Below are 21,366 nucleotides of genomic sequence, written 5' to 3' on the forward strand. Positions count from 1 at the left end.
TATATTAAGCTGTAGTTTGTTTCATGCTAAGCCACAAAGTAATCGACTATATATATATATATATATATATATATATATATATATATATATATATATATATATATATATATATATATATATATATATATATATATATATATATATATATATATATATATATATATATATATATATATATATATATATATAAGGCATGCTTAGAAGATGGGGCTCGCGGGCGCTTTAATGGCCCACTGTTTTGATCCCGAAGCGTAAAATGACAAATGCATGAACTCGAGATGCGCCACTACTCGCTTCCCGGTGCCCACCCCCCCTCTTTGAATATGCATGCAATCAGCGTAGTGCCAGGGCTCTGTGCACCCAAGTTGGTTCCATCTATAAAAAGCTTTGCTGAGATGAGAGAACGTCTTACCCATTGCGCGTTCCAAGATTACCAAGACGTCTGACGAAGAAAACAAAGTCGCAGACCAGTGATTCTAATCACAGTGGCACCACCTTCTTATCCAGAACTATTTGCTTGCTTCCTATTATGTCATGCACCCACTACGGGAAATTGGCCAAGGAGCCGGCGGTTGTACGGGTGGGGAAGGGGCAGAAAGCTTGAGGGAGCAAGTACGTGAGGGAACAGTAAATGAATTAAAGTACAGACAAATACTACTGTTAGAGACTTCTTTCTTTTTTTTTTAGAGGAGAACGTGTGCTTTTGAAAGGGAGACCAAAGTAGAAGGTAATAAATTTTAATCAATTTAAATTAGTAGTTCATAGATTAATAAATAATAAATCAGTAAACTAAACAGGTATTCTCCTTGTGTCACAAAGGAACACGCAGACGGCCATGCTTACGTTCCTTTGTAGAAAAACCAATGTAGATGCCCCAAGAATGCCTAGTTTTCGGAATAGAATTCCAGGGTACTATTTCTTTGCGATGCGCAAAACTTTCTCATGCTTCGTCTTCGACCGCTATAAAGTATATATAGACGGCCTCAAAGGTATAGAAAACTGGACCAGTTGGTACACATTCGCATCTTGAAAGAAACAGTGGCATAAAAAAAGATAAAGAAAACAACACGCAAGGCGGAAAGGAAGTAGGAAGCAAGCCAATCCCCCATAGTGGGCATGCGCCAGTGCTTGAAAGACAGGACAAAACACGAACTGAACTTTTTTTTTTAATGCGAGGGTATCTCGACCCATCGAGGGTAACTCTCGACGGTATTGCCTTCTGCAGCCTCGGAAATCCACGCAAAGACGCCACCACTCTCAGAGTCGGCGTGGGGAACACAACCCGCACAAATTGTCAAACGGGAACATTGCGCGATACCTCTGTGGTAACATTTAAATGCGTCCCGCTCGCATCAGATGAACACTAGCGCGCAGGAACAGGAGTTCGATCCCCAGTTGCGTTGCTGCGCAAAGGTTTGCTAGTGTTTCCTACATGGAGTGAAGCTGAGGATGACGAGGTGCCTTGTGATAAAGACGGCGTACCGGTGCAGATACAGCAAGCCAAGTTTCGGGTTCGTAACTGCTGTCGCAGTAAGAACCCTCTATACGCCTTGCGCCAGCAAAGTCAGCGTGCCTCTTCGCTTATCCGTCCCTGACGGTCCCGGACTGCCCGAGACGTTGCATACGCGACGCTCATTGGCTGAAAGCACGCCTCGGGCGGCCGGGACTGTCAGGGACGTACAATCGAACAGGTCCAGTTAGACGCTTAGACGCATCACACTCCTCAGCACAGCGTCAGAAATTCGGCGCGTGCACGGGTCACCACGTGCCCGGAATTTGCACCAAGCCGAGTGAAGCAAGACGTCTGTCCAGGGTCCGCACTAGAAGTGCGTCCTGCAATTGGTTTCTGTACCTGCGGAGACCTTCGTATCATCTGTGTGGCCTCCGTCTACGTGATTTTTTTCGCCGTATACAGCACGTGCTGGCGCCTTGTAGACGTGTGCGTGGGCCCACTGTGTTATGCTTTGCTGCTGCCGTGGAGTTGTCCGGTCAAATAGTCCCAACCTGCCAGTCGATTTCTTGTACGTCCGCGGAAAAGAGCACAAGCCTCTTTCTACCTCGACATTTTCATATTCATTTAATTGGATTTCGTGCAAGCACGACTTGTGCGCATTACATTGTTCACCGTAGGGCAGAGCGAGCAATTTATTCGTAAAAAAAAAAAAAAAGGAGACATAAGTTGCGGTTAGCGTGCCAGGAGTCAGCTAGCATTTGTTCACCTTCCTAAAACAAGAGAAAACTTTTAAAAATAAAGAAGAGGAGGAAGGGGTTGGGGCAACAACGCAAGCGGGATAGCGCCAATCGTTTCCAAGTGTTTCAAAGTTATAAAGACAATGTTAGCTAGGACTGTCCTTTTCATTGTCTAGAGCAGGGATCTCCAAGTGTGTTTGACCAGAGGGCCGGATTGGAGACCACTGGTTGTGTCGAGCGCCGGACAATAAAGCGTTAAATAAATGTTAGTAAAAATAAATTCCTAAGGATTAGTAACGACACTGAACGTAGACTAAACACTTAATTCCAACTAATCGGCGTGTTTTCAAAAATTGGTAAACATAAGCAACGGTACTGACCATAGACTAAACACTTTATTCAAGTTAATCGACGTGTTTTTCCAATTCGCAAAAATAATCAACAATACTGACCGCAGGTTAAACACTTTATTCATGTTAATCGACGTGCGTTTCCAATTGGTAAACATAATCAACGGTAGTGTGCCTAAACACATTATTCCACTTAAACGACATGCTTTTCCAAATGATTTATTAACTTTACTATTTGAATTGACCTTGAGGCATAACGTCTAAAGAAACGAAATAACTGTTTTAGGACTAAAATTTCGCTTTTAACGTTAAGTCATCGTGGGTATGTCTAGTTGGAATAATATTAAACAGTCGTCGTGGCAAAAAAAAAAAAGGTTGTTCTCATTTCCCGGGTTATGTTCGCCGCCATTCTATCTGCCCGAAGCAGGTATCTACAGGGCACTGAGGTGGTCTGGGAAGTGTCACCATTCTTTATAAAGGGCCCTTTGTTTTGCTGGTGTGTCGTTGCCGCAACTGCTGTGTTTCTGGGAATCCGTATTAACTTGTGCGCACACTGTTTACGTTTCAGTAGTGTAGAAGCGTAGGTCAGTTGGTGTGGCATTGTCAAGAATAACATAACGCAGTACACAGGACTGAGAGCGCTCGTGATGTTTCCTCTGGTTTGTCGTCCTGCGTATTGCTCTATTTTATCGTTGAGAATGTTTACTTTTCAAGAGTTGCCAGAAAAAACTATTCATGCAAGCTGGAGTACAGGCTTATTTTAATAAAATAAGACTTGGAAACGTTACGCTGAAAAGTCACCTCCTTTTATTTTGGTTCTCTGTGGCCTCAGCCCTGCAACCTTATTTGATATAGTTTGCCGTACGCTATTTAAGAACAATAATCACTGCCGTACCAGATAGTTTATTCATTAAGAAGACGAGCCACTGCATGAGATATCTTCAACTGCGCACAGGCACTTTAGAATGGAAAGTTAAGCTAATCATGTTGCGCGGTTGAACCGATTAACCTTGTTGAAAAGCTAGGCGTGACATCCACTAATAAATTACTTATAGATCATTGACCGAATTGTCAAGCGCTAAACATAAAGCTTCCATCGCAAGTTTTCAAGTGACATATAAAAAGAAAATCTGAGACAGGCGGTTACAGGTGATTTATGTGGGAACTGCCTAATTACATAAAAAACACAATGTGTAGCTGTGTTTTCGTCAAACACATCAAACATACTTAAACGCCTTCTAGAGCACGTAAGGACTTCGCAATAATCACAGAGACCAGGAGATGAATCGAAATGGTACATACGGCAGTGACACCGTGCGACCGCACTGAAGCAAGGCACGAAGCAGAGCATGCATGAGGTCGGAAAGAAAATTTACTTTAATTATGAAGGCTTTAAATTTTCGGCTGAAATCGATGAGAGCCGCTGAGCGCAACGTACAATATACAGACACTGTACGATCAGAATTGCACGAATCAGAACGCATACAGAGAGCAACATATTGAAAACGCAAGCAGCTGATAAACAAAAATATCATTACGATATCGTCCCCGTCGCCCGACTCAAGCCCTACAACTCTCCACGCGCCTTGGGTATTTAACAGCACCGTGACGGTGCTTTTGCCGCCGGGGGGTAGTATTACGATATGCTCAAGCGATGCTCAAGAAACGAGCCGCCGCGAGAACGACGACGAAGTTGGTCGGTGCGCTTGGCGCAAGCGAGTGTCAGCCTGGCTGCCTGGCTCCAGTGTAAATAGCCTGTAAATAGCCTCTTTTGTCTGTGTCTTTCCACACGCAACAATATCAAAGTTAATAATTACGCCAATAAAAAAATGTGGAGTAGAATTCTAACCAAAAAATTCAAGGGAGAGAGAAAATATTTACATATATACATTACATTCACATAATATTAACATATGTTAAAATGGGGAAACATGTGATGACAGCAAAATACCGCACCAGGCACTAAGCAGAATGTACAGTATTTTAATATATGTGAATTGCGTACCGTTGCGAAGACGTAGGAAGGGGGCTAATGTGAGTCGTGATTCTGATGTTTTAACTTTATTATTTCAGTGAACTATGGTGGCAAGCCTGATAAGCCAATAATAGACAGGGAACTCAGATGTTTGTCAGATAAATTAGCCCTCTCAACTTTACATTCTTCCTTATGGAGAAAGCTTGCTTTAGCGCCAAAAAATTGTCATGCACCTGCGGGTGAATTGCTTTATGTTCGGGAGCCATACAGAAATTCATTATAATTTCTTCTTTGTACCTGTCCTAAATAAGGTCTTTTGGCTTCAAGTTCTTTTGCTTCTAATTGAAAGGAACCTGGCAGTGTGTCCACATCGCGGCTAAACAGATTTTTGAAAATTTGTAGTTCCTCCTCCGTGGCATCAGAGAATGGGTCGCAAATGTGCATGTGCAGATCACCGAGGATTCTTGTCGCAAATAGGAAACGAAATGCCTCCTTGGTATCCACACTAATTCTTGAACAGCAGTGAAAACGCTCCAACTTTCGATTTTGCACTTGCTTCTAAAACGCTACCGTTTTATCCTAAAGCATTTTACGTTCACGTACAGGCCACAAATGAGATGCACCACTCATTGCAGCTTCAAAGTGCGCTTACGCAGTCCGTTTAGCCGACAAAAACAGGACAGTTTCCAGAGCCACTAGAAAATTCAGAGTAGTGGCTATAGACGCGATCCTTCTGTGCAATGACCACTTTATTTATTACGTAAGGTTAAAGAAACGAGATGAAAATTTTCCGCAACCACTGAACTGCCGCGCAATGCGTTAGGTCAACGAACTCAGATTCCTTCGCCTTCAGAAATTTACGGAACTTGTCATGATCAAGCCCATGGGACTTCATAAAATTAACAGCTGAAACAACACGATTCAGAACACACTACATGCTCGCGCACTTCCCACATAGGGCCCACATGGGTCCCACATAGGGCCTTCTCGTGAATCATGCAGTGCAGAAACATTGGATTTGATAATCCGCAAGCTTCAGCAGCTTATATTATTTGCCCTTGGACATTGTACATATTTTCCCCCACAATTTGTGACATATTTCTGCTTGCCTCGCCAAAAGCTAAACGCCGACACTGCCTCGTCTAAGTCTTTGAAGGTGGTCTTCCCTGTTAACGAACCATGTACGCTGTGAATCGAGGTTTGCTTCATGCTGTGGAGTGAAGAAAGGAACTTTATACCATACTATAGCTATCCACATGCTGTAGTTTCTCGGGAGAATAGCTAGCGAAAGCTCGCTGAGCCCAGCGCGCTTGCGCGAAGTCGAAAAAGCTTCAGCCCGTCTTCTGACCTGGACCGGCCTAATCGCAGTTTCACGTGTTCCTCGCGTGATGGTTGTATCGGGCATTGGACGACCGCACGCCAAGTTTCATCCTAGACGCCAGCGCTCGTTTCTCCCCTGGCGGAACGATTTCATCTCCAACGGGTGTAGGTTTCCGCCGCCGCGGTCGTGCCCGCGTTCAGTTCGCGCTGCGCGCGAAACGTCTCGTGTTCGCGACGGCGCCTCTTCGGATGACCGGAAATTATTATTGCGTTGTTTACCGTCACGACAGCAATGTAAACACGAAAGGGTTGATGCCACCAGTGAAATTCTGCCGATCCACAAGAAAATGGTACGAAAAAAGCAGACGACAGACATGGATTACTGCGGTGCGCCGAGTGAAGTAAACAACTGGCAAACGAAGCGAGCGCGTTCATTAATCACTCCTGAGTGTATGACGGTTTTTATATGTAACCCACATGAATTTAATAATTACTCGGTACATAATTCTTTTATTCATATAAAAACTTTGAGTTGTTCGACGAGCGCTTGTCCTGTCTTCTTTCTCGTGTTTCGTTTGTGTGTGCGCTGCCAAAAAATGGAAACCACTTCTGTTGTATGCGCTAGCAGTGGCCGAAGTTCACGCGTGCCGAGAAATTGAATACATGCACGATGCATTGAACATGACCGGAGTTCATTCCCGCTTCACCACTGCATCGCTCGATCGACTTACTGGACGATACACGCCCGCGTCTTGGTCGCGACGGCATTGCTGAAGCAGGAATGATTACTAATACTTTCAACTTCCGTCTCTTGGGCACTGTTAAAAAATGGCCAAGCTGTCTACATTGCTGCCTCTATTCCATATTGTAGGGGACGTACTAGTTAAAGTTGTGTGCGCATGTCGTACTTGTGCTATGCAGCGATATATTTTTTTATTTCCGCGCAGTGTCGATGGAAGTCCGTTGTCGCCATCAGAGACAACACGGATTTGTAGCAAACATTGTGAGACACTGCAAAAATGACTTTAGCTCGTATGTGCCGCATCGTATGTGCTGACGATTTTTCCAGCGGCACATACGATGTCGTTTACAATTATCCCACCGTGTGTCTGCTCCCTCCCCCTTCACCTTACTAGGGCGGAGGAAGTTGTGCTTAGGAGGCTTCGGGCCGGGGTGGCCCTTACACCGGCTGTTGTCTCAAGGTGGAACTGGTCGCATTTACCACTGGGTGCTACGTGTCCATACTGCTCCGTTCCTGTGGTGGAATCAGATGCATACCACCTAATATGGACATGTACGGGTTTACAATCGGAACGCTCGCGTCTCCTACTGGAAGCCGGCCTCCGCTACAGTGTGACAACCAGCTATGACCGCTGGATACATGACAAGATTCCACAAAACAATGCTCCGATTCATACACAACACAGGCCTCACAGCACACATATAATACACATATACAGTCCAAGAATTATGCCTTAAGGGCAAGCCTTATCGCAATAAAAAAAAAAAACAATTACCTGCTCAGCGTCACTAACACGGTTAAACAGACGCTGCCCTTTTGCAGCCATAAAAATAATCGTCAATCGTATCGATCTTCTTAAAGGTAAATAGAAGCGTGTACAGTCTGTTTCACACTTAGGGGAAAACTCGGAACGTATTGCATCGCGATGCGGCAAGCAATGGAGTCGTGCGGTGGCAGCAGCTCGAGCAGGCGCAGACGCTCGAGGGGCGGAGTCGTGATCTGCGTCGTCTGCTACGGCGGCGCGCGCTGGCCGCATTGTCGGGAAGCGTGCTACTGTCAGGGGCAGTGCACCGATTTCATCGGTACTGCGGGAGCTGAGCTTATATTCTTTACTAAACGTTGTGCGAATCCAAACTCCGAGGCAATGAAGGCATTGGCGATAATGGAGTTCCACAAACTTCTTTTGACAGCATGCTTGGTTTGTTCTTTCGAAAGGCCGGGGTACTGAGCGCGTGCACGTATATTTCTTCACTGTGTGTGCTACCGTAATAAGCAGTGACAAGACGCACCAAGATGTGCGCGGAACGTGCTCAGTCTTTGTTTGACTCGAAAGCAAAACAAAGCACTCAACAATGATAACTATGGGGGTCGAACACGATGAAACAAACGGATACGATTAAAGAAATGTTTTAGGTTAAGACAATGAGCCGGAAGTGATTTTTCTCGACAATCATTCACTACACCAGGCAGACCCTGCCCGCCGGCGGTGAATCGGACACGTCATGCTCGGAACTTCAGTTAGTATCTCGTCATGTCCCCAGCGGCAGCGATGACAGCGCTCATCGTGGAAGGCAGTGAAGTGTAGAATGACTTGATCAGGGATGTCTTCATTCGCAACACGTCTCAGTCGCTGACAATGGTGGATCGAAGCCTATCCTCGGGGGCGACTGACTGTTGCGCCAGTGATACTTTCAACGAGCCCCAGACATTTTAAATGATGTGGGCGCGGGGATTGAGGCGGCCACTCCAAGAAAGTGACTGCGCGCTCTTCCGGCAGTTCTTGCACAACAGGAGCAGTGTGGATCGGCAACCTATCGCGTTAGAATATACAGTCGCCTTCCAGAAACGGGCCGTCAAGAATGTATGGAATCAGTACGTCGTCTATAACTGCCCTGCACCTTTCAGCGATGAACTTACCTTCGAGGCGTATCAGTGGGCGTCGCACAACGCTTAGTAAAGAATACCGGCTCATTTCACGCAGTAACCATGAGATCGGCGCCCTGCAACTGACAGTAGAACGCTTCCCGACAATGCGGCCAGCGCGCGCCGCCGTAGCAGACGACGCCGTTCAAGATCCCGCCCCTCGAGCAGCTGCGCGAGATGCTGCCGCCTCCTGACTCAAGCGCTCGCCGCATCGCGATGCAATGCGCTCCGAGTTTCCCTAAATGTGAAACAGACTGTAAATCTCCCTTCGAATGAAATGTCCACGCGCACACACGTAGGCACACACCGCGCGCGGCACGAAACGTGCCCAAACACGCGCAGTGCAGGAGGCAATCAAAGCGGTGCGAACGAGAGATGGGAGAGGGGTACCACCCGCTATTGGAATTTTGCTTCGCATGCGGCGCTCTCAACGCCGGCGCAGCAGCGCCGCTCTCGGTGCCGTTCTTGTCCATTCGTCGGCACTGCCTCTGAAGAGGCGGCGTCGTGGCATGATATGTTAGCTGCAGTGAAGCGAACTCCTAGGAAGAAGCGCAATAGCCCAAGGTATATCGGAGACGTCCCGTGCTCAAGCCAGTCGGATGACCGCGGCGGGCCGTAGTTTGAAGGCCCCTGGTTTAGAGCCTATGCTGCTCAGTGTCGTCGCAGGGGCGTCGCCGCAAGCAACGGCGAGTGCAGTGGTCGCGCGCGCATGTAACGCAGGGCCGAAAAACAAGGACGCGATGTTGCTGCCGCACTGTATGCTCACAGAGGTCAAAACGAAGTCAGCAAACATCAAGCTTTATTGCTTAGCACCATAAGCTGGGCACGGTGCTCGCAAACACGGACGGTGTCCTTGGAAGGTTTTCTCCTTTTGCGCTCGATGGCGCCAACCGGCGATATGTAAACGTTCAACCGAGAAGTAACGAAAAAGAAGACAACACAGAGTGAAAACGGTAACCATTTTGGATAATCTTCGCAGCAGTATTTCTTGGCCCGGCGAATTACATTATAGGGAAAAACATGAAACAACAAACAATATATGAGGCTAATGAGTACAAAGCACCCGACACCTTGCGCACCCGACGCGCGAAACGTGGGCACACACTGAACGTCGCAGAGCTATAACCGGTACAACGTTCGAAGGCTCGTGAAATGTTACACTCACTTCTAATTTATCTTTTTTTTTTTCGTCCTACGTTGCGCAGCGCGGCTCAAATCCTCGGAAAGCGAATAGCCGCCAACGCAAAACGAAATTACTGCGAAGTCGTTCGCGGCTTTCCGCGGAAGGTGCCGCTGCACCTGGGCATAGCGTAAAGAAAAGGGGGCTTTCGTAGAGCGCTGAGGCGCAAGTCGCGTGCACGCGTGCGCTGCTTGTGTATAGGTGCGGTGCGCCCGTTCCTATATGGCTTCGTCCTGGTCGCTTCCTGAGCCCGTGCAGAGGGCGCCAGTTCTCTCAAGGCCAGCGGCGCGGCTTCCAGCTGAACGCCACCGGCAAGGTCGCCAGCCCCCTTCCCCACCCTACAGGCCCGCCGCTTCAACCAGGTTCGAAGAACTGGCCCCGCGCGAGGAGGGCAGCGCACGGCGAAGTCTTCGTCGAAGTCCTCTGGTTACTGCCCGAAAAAAAAATGAGGTAAAGCTGAGTACCTCTTTGGGGTGGAGATGGCCGCAAAAGATACCCGATTAACTCACGAATGCGTGACTTTTCAACGGCACCGTAATGGATAACGCGCGTCTAGTACTTCAAAGCACACGCTTTGCCTCGTTGCATCTGCCGCGGCTTAACTATGCGGTGCGCGCGCGTTTGGCGAAGTAGTTTGCGGGCCACGCCGCCGGAAACGCGCGCGGGGTCTTCGAGGAAAATAACTCATTGGACTCTGCGCTCTTCGGAGTCTCAGTCTTTTGCCTGTGCTTTGCATTCCTATTCTCTCAGCGTCCTGGGGCTGCTTTATCCAAAAGAAAAATGCCGAGGAACTGTCTTTGCACCCACTGCTGCTTTTCAGTCCACCGAACTGAAGGGCAAGAAGTAAATAAATAAGCTAGCGCTTGCTTCTTAAGATGATGCGCCTCTCAACCAGCGAAAACAAGATAAATTTTATTGCTCGTGCCAGCGCATTGCAATACAACTGTCATCCGTGGTGCACAATTTATCATCAAGGTTGCACGCGCATGCACACAGAAAACGACTAGAGGCAAATTACGGGGTCTACAGTGAGACTGTCGCAGCTCAGTTGGTTCCACTAGAGTCGTCTCGTATCGCACACGCGTGGGTTCGGGAGGCCGTCGCAACCTTTCCTGGCACCCTTCCTGATATCCGGATCTGAGGAACATTTTGGCCGTAGTTTGTCCCAGCCAACCAGACATTATCCCGCGCAGCGTACTATCGCGTTGCACACAAACGACAAAACACGCTTGGCAAGCCTTAAGTCAGCACCAGCTTATTCTTCGCAAGGATAGGCATTCCGTGGCGGAACTGCGTGTTACGGCCTGGCTACCTATTTGCTTATCTTATGGAACCGCCGCGGCAGCAGCCAAGTCAAACTGAGGTAAAACCGCACGAGGCCTGCAGCTGCCTTCCCGTCCACGTTCTTTTCTGAACGAATTATGCGTAGCGTCAGACAGAAAGCAACAATGTTTCCAATTTTCTGACAAGTGCATCTAAGAAGAATATCATAATGGCAACTACAAATTGTAGGCATCTGGGAAGATTGACAAAAATAATTTATTTAACAACTTTTTGTCATTATTGGCCTCGAGCTCCACCACTGGAAAAGCTGGCGCCACCGTCGGCGTGACGTGCTAGGAGGGATCACTTGGACATAGCGGCCGCGTCGGCTGCTTCGGGAGCGCCGAAGCGAGCTGAAAACGAGTTTAAATTCCCTCGTACGCTGCGGTCCTCATTTAGTGGTGAAATTTTCCCGCTTCGAGTGTCTCCTTTACAACGCTTCAAAGCACTACAATAGGTAGTGGCTGCCTTTGAAGGCGCGCAACATGATAGGCTACTGCTCGGTGCCGCAGTGCCGGACGTACGCAACGGAGCCCGGTGTCAGCCTTATTCACACGTAGCCGCAGGACAAGAAGCTGCGTGAAGCTTGGCTCGCGAAACATAAAACCGGCAAACAGACATCGGCTACAACTCGGGTATGCAGGAAGCACAGACGCGAGGAAGATTTCTGCTACGTCGCCCGGTCTGCGATATTCTGAAAACGCGCACTGAGACGCTCGCCCGAGTCCGCTGCCCGACTAATGTCATGACGGTTTGGTCTATGAACTTGTCGATGCTATAGATGCTCGCAAGTTCAGTGGAGTGGAAAGGCAGCGGTAAGAAGCACATTTAAAAAAAGCATGGCATATGGTCATGTTTGTGTTATGAATTAATGCACTGGATTACAAAAAAGGAGCAGCGGGAAATTGCACGCTGAGAACACCGATAAACATACAGTGTGACGCAACTCGAGAAATAATATTGAAAAGTCAAAGAATTTAGAAGAAAAAAAGATTGAATCGTCGCGACGGGACATCAGAGCCCCCGTAGGCGTCGAAGTCTCTACAATGAAATTATTTTTGAACAGCTCTGATAGCGCCCACGCAACAATGGTTGCTTGTATACTGTCAAATGCTCATATTCTGCGGCCTAAAGCTCATGGCACGGTGCGAAAACGCGTGCGCGGAGAAAGCGAAACAGTGCGCGGACAAGCATGCAGACGCGCAGTCGGTCGCTGCGAATCTGCGCGATCGCTGCATTGAGGCTTCGTTCTATTACGCTTCATTTAGTTATACAAACACTATAAGAACATATTTCACATAGTTTGCTCTCAGCGTTTACCTGCCTTTCACGCAAGAAGCCGGTTCGGGAGACTCCATCGCGGCGACCGCGCGCAGTGGCGTTCACTGTACGTATTCGGTAAGGAGATAGCGTCTGTAAACGATTGTGTGCTTTCAGTTTGCCCAAAATTATTATTTAGACAGTAAGAAACTTCTCTCGTTTCAAAAGTACTTATAGAAATGTCCGGGAGAACTCGCGTGTGGTGTTTTCAGTGAGCGCTGACAGCAAAACCTATGAGGAGCGCGCCGCATGATCCCTCATACTACGCCAGCGAGGCGCTTCCGATAGATGGCGACTCCGTAACTCCTCGCCGCCAATAGCCAGGCTTTTCGACATCATTTTGCTCACTGCCACGAGTTGCCGGCGTCCAGAGTGTCCCCAACACTAACGGCTTTATGAATCCAGAACTCGATCAGTCCCTCTAACAGCACGTCATATATAGCGTTTTCGGTAAGACAAGACTTACACGTCACTAAGCATTGTAAGACGGCTACATGTAAGCAGAAGTTAGGAAATATTATTTTCAAGTTTGCATGCATGCATGCATGCAACAGGGTTCAAGCAGAGTTTTGTTTCTACGCATGCGCAACACAGCCGACGCTGCTGCTTGGGCACGCAAGGGTCCTATGACATGAACAAGCCACTTGGGTTGGCTATATCTCTACCGCTCACTGGTAGCGCGCTGGCGTAACACAGCTTTATTGACTCCCAGAGTATGGAAGTGTGACTAGCGTCATTAAAACATTAGCGATTTCTAGTTTGACGCGCATGCATTGCCGTTATCACACCGTGTTGCGTAGGCGTGGAAGTCACATGACCACCAGCGACGCCTATTGAGTAGCTGTGCAGCCTACGCGCGGTCAATCGAAGTGCACTAGTTGCTCTAATACATTTCCATCAAGCACGAGCTCTCGATACGTCGCTGCCAACACTTCTACTCCAAGCTTCGTTTCAGCATACTGCGTTGCTAGCCATGTCCATTGACGCTTCACTTGGTGATATCAGTATAGGAAACATCTTGCTTTCTTAACGACTTAGCTTCTGTACAAATTGACTCTTAAGTTACATTAAGTTCACCTTACAAAATATATACGCAGGGGATTCAAAATTAACGACTATTTTTGAGAGGTTTTGCTGGTGTAGAGTCCTGATGAGACCTTCTGGATAGTTTTAACGCGAGAGCGTTAAGGGCCCCGTGTCGCAGAAATTCCGGTGTCGGCGTCCGGCACCGCTTTCGGCGTAGTTGTCTGTGATGTCCGTGAGCGAAAATTTCCGCACATATTTAGGTATATGTATATGCCACCCTTGCGATATGGCATGCGGGTTACATTGCCACACCATTATATCATTAAAGTTGATCACACCTTGTCTTACATTCTTGACGAACTTATTCCTCAAAATTTTGAGAATGGCATCCTACAAACAATGGTCATGAAACGAAACACCGACAACGCGTGCCTTTTATGTTCAATATTCTCAGACTGAAATATTAAGTGTCGAACAACAACATAAACCTGAAAATGATGTAAATATTTTGGCGTAACTGTGCCACGGAGTAAGACATTTAGGAGGTGAAACTCCCGTCAGCGCGGGCGACCAGATAAGGTCACAATTGTTGTATGCGCCGACGGGACCTTATACAGTGGCGGCGCCATGCGGCGCGTCGTAGAAGCCGCAGCGAAAAAAAGAAAATGCAGCGCCCGGGCAGGCGGCTTCGGCGCGCTCTCAACGGCGGTAATTTCTTTCCAGGCCGCCAGGCGCCGCCAGCACGATAACGGCTCCGCGGGCATGTGACTTCTTCTGGTCGCCGCAAACAGCGGAGTTTCCACTCCTAAATGTTTCTTGCTCCGTGGACTGTGCACTATCACCGGGATCGGCCTACACAAGAGGCCACGTTCCTACCAGAAAGCTCGCCTTCGTGCATAGCGTTCGCTGCCAGTGTTCTTTTGGTAAACATTACGGTCAAATAAACTACAGTCAGGGGTCCTTGAATGCTATCGAGTTCCATTCTTAAAGGGGAAGCTTAAGCGTCCTCCAATTTTTTGTGTGCGGACGCGTCGGTGTTTGTTGTGTGCATCGTTTCATCCATCAACCTGTATATCTATAGGGGCTGTGAGAAAACACCCACGTCTATTTAAGTACATGTGGTTACGACCGATATCGTGCTATGCAGGTAACCGTCATCCGTAGCGAGAGTCAACAACGAGCGCACAACTTCTCTGCTTCCAACCCAACATTCAAACCATCTCCCCTCACCCCCCCCCTCCTCCTTTCAAAGGCGGATCCCCTATTTTCCCAGTGTTTGCGTGTTGTTGCTTTTCAAAACATGTCATTTGCCTTTTTCTTCCTTGCGCTCTTCACGCGCCACGAACAAGCCAGATAGAAACACCTGATAGCAGCGGCTGTATAGGAGGAAGAAACGCTGACCACGACGAGACAAGTCGCCGCAGGGCCTGTTTCTTTTGCTTCTGCAGATGAGTCGGGCGGCCGGTCAGTTCCCCAGAGAACACTGAGGATCCGTTCCGGTGTAGGCTGAGGCCGCGTCGCGCGGCGCAGACGGGTATCATTGACCCTTTCGCCGAGGACCGAGATTGGAGGGCAGCATTGTGGGGTGACGGCGGCGTGAACCCGCTTCGGATGTCTCCAATGATGCGCGCGTGAGCAGTCGCATTGCTGCGTTCCTCACGGAGCGGTGGATAATATTACGTCCTCTCTCTCTCTCTCTCTCTCTCTCTCTCTCTCTCTCTCTCTGACACTAAGCACAACCGAACGTAGTATACACCAGGAAGAATGGGTATCCATCAACAGTGACTGCAGAGAGATCATCAGTGCTTCGATACAACACGAACAAAGCAAAAAGGAAAAGAGAGAGACCTTGCACGTAACACAGAAGAACAAAGACGGGCCTGCAGTGCCGTTAGAAAAAACATTATTTCGTTGTGCTTTGTTCTTGTTTCTTTTTTTTTTCAAACAGCGAAGCGTGAACTTTGATGTCATTTGGTGGCGGCATTGTTCGCCAAGAGAGAGACGCAAGGAAAGGCAGGGAGGTTGACATTACGCACCTCCGGTTTGATACCGACCAAAGCAGAGAGAGCACTAGTTGCACGCCTGAATTCCTAGTAATGTACGAAGTTGACGAGAGAGAAGCGCATGGATATATATATATATATATATATATATATATATATATATATATATATATATATATATATATATATATATATATATATATATATATATATATGTGTGTATATAAATGAATGTATGTATGTATGTATGTATGTATGTATGTATGTATGTATGTATAAAGGAACGAAAGAAATGAAGGAAGGAAGAATAATGTCGTCTCTCTTCTGCTTGTCTTTCATTTTTTCTGAGTGAGAGCGAATGGCGACCTTGAAATTTGGTTGTTGAAGGTACGTCTCTGTGAGGCTACAGGGCAGGGGTGCTAAACTATAGCATTTTCACGTAACTGGAGCTTTTTTTCTCGCATGGCCAGATAGCGAGAAAAAAATTCATCACGGAGCTCATCCATAGTGCTCCGGCACATTCCCTTCAAATTTCTTATCCTTTTGTTTATTTTACTGAAAAAAGAAAATATATATATATATATATATATATATATATATATATATATATATATATATATATATATATATATATATATATATATATATATATACGGCTGAAATATAAAGGCCTATGGAAGGAAGAATGATAGGTGTAACGTTAAGGGATAAGAAAAGGGCAGATTGGGTGAGGGAACAAACGCGAGTTAATGATATCTTAGTTGAAATCAAGAAAAAGAAATGGGGGCGTGGGCAGGACACGTAATGAGGAGCGAAGATAACCGATGGTCACTAAGAGTTACCGAATGGATTCCAAGGGAAGGGAAGCGTAGCAGATAGCGGCAGAAAGTTAGGTGGACGGATGAGATTAAGAAGTTTGCAGGGACAACATGGCCACAATTAGTACATGACCGGGGTAGTTGGAGAAGTATGGGAGAGGCCTTTGCCCTGCAGTGGGCGTAACCAGGATGATGATGATGATGATGATGATAAAGGCCCCCGTTTGTAAGCCTGCGAACTACTTTGCGAATGCGGGGCCTATATCCCATAATTTAGTGTGCAAAATGAACGATACAAAGACTTTCAGACGAAGTGCCTTAATGTTTAATGATTACTCTGTAGGGTACGGAAGCGCTAGTGTATATATATATATATATATATATATATGCTTTTTTCATCAATCACCACCAGTTTTTGACAACATCTATGTTCATCCACTGACTAAGAGCACCTTGTGGCGTTCTGTATGCATGTAGTAGAGCCCACATATGCATCTCCTGCAACCTATCCCACTTTTTTTTCTCTCTCTCTCTCTTTGTCTTTGAGCCCCTAGTGGCGTACAAGCGCAGTGGGAGCTATGTGCGGTTACAGTAACAAGAAAAAGAACGAATATCGGAAGAAAAAAAGAATTACCGTATCGCCAACATGAAGCACAACGCGAATACGCCGCATCCCGCGCTTATTCACTTGAACAGCTGGTCAAGGCCGCCACATTTTGATAAAGACGAAATGCAAACACCATATGATTTCCATTTGCGTTAAAAGGCGCATTAGTTGCGACCGCACTAAGCCTCATGCCTCAGAGCCAATCATGCAGCCGGTTGGGACGCGGATATATATATATATATATATATATATATAGTTTCTTACAACACGCTTCCGAAGCGACGAGCTCGTTATCATAATCAATTCTTCGTATAAACGAATAAACTGACGCTCCGCAACAAGCATCTTTTCTGGCATAACTGCTACAGCAGCAGCTGTTTTCGCTCTTGTAGTTAATGTACAAGCGGGCCGTATCTTTTGTATACCACAATTAAATCTTACCCGTTAAACGATTGCGAAATATCCTAAGTGTGGTCTACTTGGGAAACACCCTACACGCCCCTCCTTTGCCAACTGCGCGGAGTCACTTTTTAAGAGCGTTGGCACTCGCCCTTTTTTACGCCCCTTGAACGCATAACGCACAAAGCAGCACCCCTAGCTGAATATTCCGTGCAAGGCTTCATAATATCCTTCAACGCTGCGCTCGACAATTCTTCCTGTTAACAAGAAATATGCAACGACACTAGAAACTCCATTGCGCGGCCCTTTAGTTGCACGTTCACCGAAACTGGTCTGAACCTCCATCGTCCGATATACAAATGTCAGATCTAAGCTGGCAGCCGCTCTTCCAGCTTCTGTATATAGACCGGTATAATTTTTCATTCGACGAGTGCCATGGCTCCTAACACGGTGAGTAACGACCGCGTAAAGGGAGGCAAACTATACTATAAAGAGAAACGCTCTGTCATATGGGCTTTCCGAAGACGATAAATATTCAAAGGCGAAGCCCACTAAGTTGCCGTGCGTGACTTATGGAGCTGCATTCAACTGTCCAAACAGCCATACCGAGAAATGTGGCCATGGCGGATCTCTCGCGCTCCGTACGAGCGAACAACAAGCATAGTTTAGCGGCGTGGAAAAATTACGCAGAAAAAAGAACTTCCTAATTGAATAAGGCACCACCGTCACTAGTTAGTGACGGTGGTGATGACCGGGGTAGTTGGAGAAGTATGAGAGAGGCCTTTGCCCTGCAGTGGGCGAAAGCCAGGCTGATGATGATGTCACTAGTTAGTGCTTCTGTGAGACGGCACTATTCTTTGAATAGAAAAAGTGCCAGAAAGATAATGACTCGTATTCACAAAAGCCTCTTACGCTCGAGCTCTTCGTCAGAGCTAATTCCAGCAAATCCTGATGCTGGAGGTATCAGCGAAGGCGGCCATCCAGTGGCAAAGAGCATGCAGTTGCGAATGAAGAGTTTTGTGAATTTGAATCAATGAGTGGCTGTGCTGGTGCGGGCTGAAAGCTACAGGGACAGAATTCACAAAGCTCTTCGCTCGTAAGCGCTCTTTGTCATTGGATGGCCGTCTTCGCTAATAATAATGTCCAACATCAGAATTGGTCGAAATGTTTCTCTTACAAACGATTTTGGCGTAAGAGCTTTTTGTGACTACGGGTCCAGATCCATGGTATTGCGGAAGAACTAGGCGTCAGGGACCGAGTATGCATGGTGCTGCCCACGCTGATGCGAAATCGTTTTTTCCTGTGGTATTCAGCGAGCTGAACACACAAGACAAGAAATGATGCTAAAGATAACACGCCTGAAAGTTCGCATTACCGACACAGAGCTGCCAGTGTCTATACCCGCATTAATTATTTAGCGAAATGGAAAATAATCTGCGCGAACGACGCCGATGAGAGCATGAACTTGCACCGCTGGGTCAGTTAGGAGGTGCCTAAATGCATGTGATCCACGGCCTCTGTGTGAATTCTGCAGGCAAGTTTTAATTTGCGCGACCGTGGTAACAACGGCACTAAAGCTCAATTGTTTCGTTATGTCAAAATCAACTCAGTGTGTACATTTTCTTTAAAGTGACCTCGATTTGTAGGTTAACCACACGATGAGAGAAATATTAGCAAGCATCACTTTGTATGTTGACCGTGTCTTTGGTGAAAGACGTAATTTTTAAGTTATCCTGATCAGATGAACTATCATGCAACTTTTGACTAAGTCTAATGAATATTCTTGATGGAAATCAAGAAGTACTATAAATAGTAAGAAGTGGTAGGACTTAGGGTCCGGAAGCAACACGTACCAGCCATATGAGAGACGCCGTGGAAGAGGGCTTCAAATTAGTTTTGGTCAACATGGCGTTTTTTGATGTTATTCAAAATATCAGCACACAATAATCGCGCCCCAATATGAATGCAGCCTCCGCAGCGGCTAATCGAACCCGCGACCTCGTTCTCAGCAGTGGAACGTCTTAACCACCGAGCCACAGTGGCTAGAAGTGAACTGAAATGATAAGCTCAGTCAGGCAAGAGAATAGGCGTATTCACTAGGGGATGCTCAGCCATGTGGCCATGGTCGCATAAGCGCCCCCCCTCCCCTCCACACACACACACTCCCGCGCCAGCACTCTTCCCACCTGTGCCCAAGTGCAGAGGTGAGAGACCGTGGCGATCGCGCGACCCGCAGTCTTAAAGCCCCGGTCGAGAGAAAAGGCTCTCGGGCAGACTGACCTTGGGCGACGGCGAGTCGCAGCAGCAGGAGGATGATGGTTGCTCCGGCGCCTCCGCGCATCGTGGTCACGGCGGCGTGCTCGTCCAAAGGAGGCTGCAGAGGCCGACTCGCTGGCACGACGACCCGGGGGGGCGCACAAGTCCGAGCCTGACCGCTGCCTCTGTGCGACTGACGTTTCGGTGGGACTCCGGACAGCGGCCGTCCGTGCGCTCTCCTCTCGCGTGTCGGTCCCTCTCCCTTCCTGTCGAAAATTACCCGCGCGCTGCTCGGGTTCGGCGCACTTCTCTGTTCTGCGACTCCTCTCCTCGGCACGGGCGGAGGGAGGGCTCAAAATCGGCGCGGGGAAAAAACACGCGCAGCGGCTACGTAGATGCCCCAGGAGGCTCGATACACTCCGCACGGTTCCGTAGGCGATGTGACACTGGCGCTTGGAACGAACGGCGACGCTTTCTTGCTACCGCTTATCGCGCGCACCCCTTTTTCAAACTTTCCCGCGACGGTGGCTTCCGGGTGCGAGCGCTACGCCGCTGACGTCGCGGCTCACGTCGTCGTCGACGCCGCCGCCGCTGCTCTTCCCGGCCAGCTTGAACTGTTTGTACGCCTTTGCTGACGTGCGCGGCGCAAGGAAGCGCGTTCTCTTATCGGGCTGTGGTTGGAGAGGCAGCGGTTCGCATTGTGTTCCCACGGATGTTGCTCGGCGCTCACCGAACAGTTCTTCGAGCCCTCGCGGCCAGCTTGCGAAGGCCCATCCGAAGAAGGCGCTTCAGGAAGTGCGCTGCCTGGGAGCGGTGGACGCGCGTCGGATGCCGCAAGGTGCGTTGACGTGCTGCGCCGAGGTGGAAGCGCGTTGTCACCTGCGCTACGCCGGCCTCGCCGAAAGCCTTCTCGGAACGCGCCGGTTTTTAGCGGTCCGCGCTGGTGCTTACGCAGCGGTCGCGCCTCGGCAAACAACCGACGCTGCGCGCTCCAGAAACAGTTCCGCCTGGACGCTAGCACGTTCGCGCACGGCAGCACGTGCAACGGTCGCTTTGATGATCCTCCTCTCCGGCAAGGATGAGTGATCGCTGGAAATGCACCTCCGCTATGCCCCCGTGTTTACAAAACAGTAGGTGACGCCTTTGCGATCGTGCGTCTATTTGTTTCGTGACTTAACAGGAAGCTATCGTTCCATAGCTTTATCGCTTTGCGGAATGGCAAGGCTGTCGTGCACGTAGAATCGGAGTGAAATATCGTCATGAGAACCCGGTGCGTGGACTCGATGCGAGCGTTGTTTTGCCAGTGCCAGGCACGGTTCATATAAAGCACTTCTTCGAACCTGTCAGGATACAAAGGCAGGCCGACGACTCATCGTGCACTGGCTGCTACTGCATTATTTATGAAAGGCATACCACAGCCTCTTGAATATTTCCTCTCAGCGCGTGTTCCCTGCTGTATTGGCTACCCACTGTGCGCTTCCGCTCACTCATTTCTGGTGCGCCTGAGTCGTAGCTCATACGATGACTATCTGTCTATACTGAAAATAAACCAAACGAAAATGACATCACGCTGAGCGGCTTGCTGCTGCACTGCCGCACTACCGCATTTAGGTGAGCGACAGACATGATAGGCAGCGAGTGCCGAGTTCAATGAGAAAGCCTTCATTCAGCTATCGAAAAGACCGTGAAATTCAGTGCACCGATTTATTTTGCGTTGTTCTTTGAAGAAAAAGAAAAGTACTAAAAAGGCACTACATTAAGCCAAGCGTACGCATGAATATTTCACTCGTGCAATATTTTTAGTCGTTATTAATCCACGTTTATTCGATTAAAATTAAGTCCACACGTAGTCAAAAACGCGTTTTTGACTACGTGTGGACACTGTGCGTGATATGGTCCTATTCCTGGAGCCACACATTATGTAACGATTCTTT

General features: G+C 47.9%; 1 protein-coding gene across 1 annotated transcript in view; it reads right to left on the reverse strand.

The window, feature by feature from the left end:
* Window positions 1-20,105, reverse strand: part of LOC142583188 (clotting factor B-like) — a 55,807-nt gene extending 35,702 nt beyond the window's left edge. Inside the window, exon 1 of the mRNA XM_075693545.1 lies at window positions 19,457-20,105. Within this exon, the coding sequence (XP_075549660.1) occupies window positions 19,457-19,517 (61 nt within the window). The 5' untranslated portion in view covers window positions 19,518-20,105. The remainder of the gene's footprint in view (window positions 1-19,456) is intronic.
* Window positions 20,106-21,366: the final 1,261 nt, after the last annotated feature.

The sequence above is a fragment of the Dermacentor variabilis genome, chromosome 1 (genome assembly GCF_050947875.1).
Source record: "Dermacentor variabilis isolate Ectoservices chromosome 1, ASM5094787v1, whole genome shotgun sequence".
NCBI lineage: Eukaryota > Metazoa > Arthropoda > Arachnida > Ixodida > Ixodidae > Dermacentor > Dermacentor variabilis.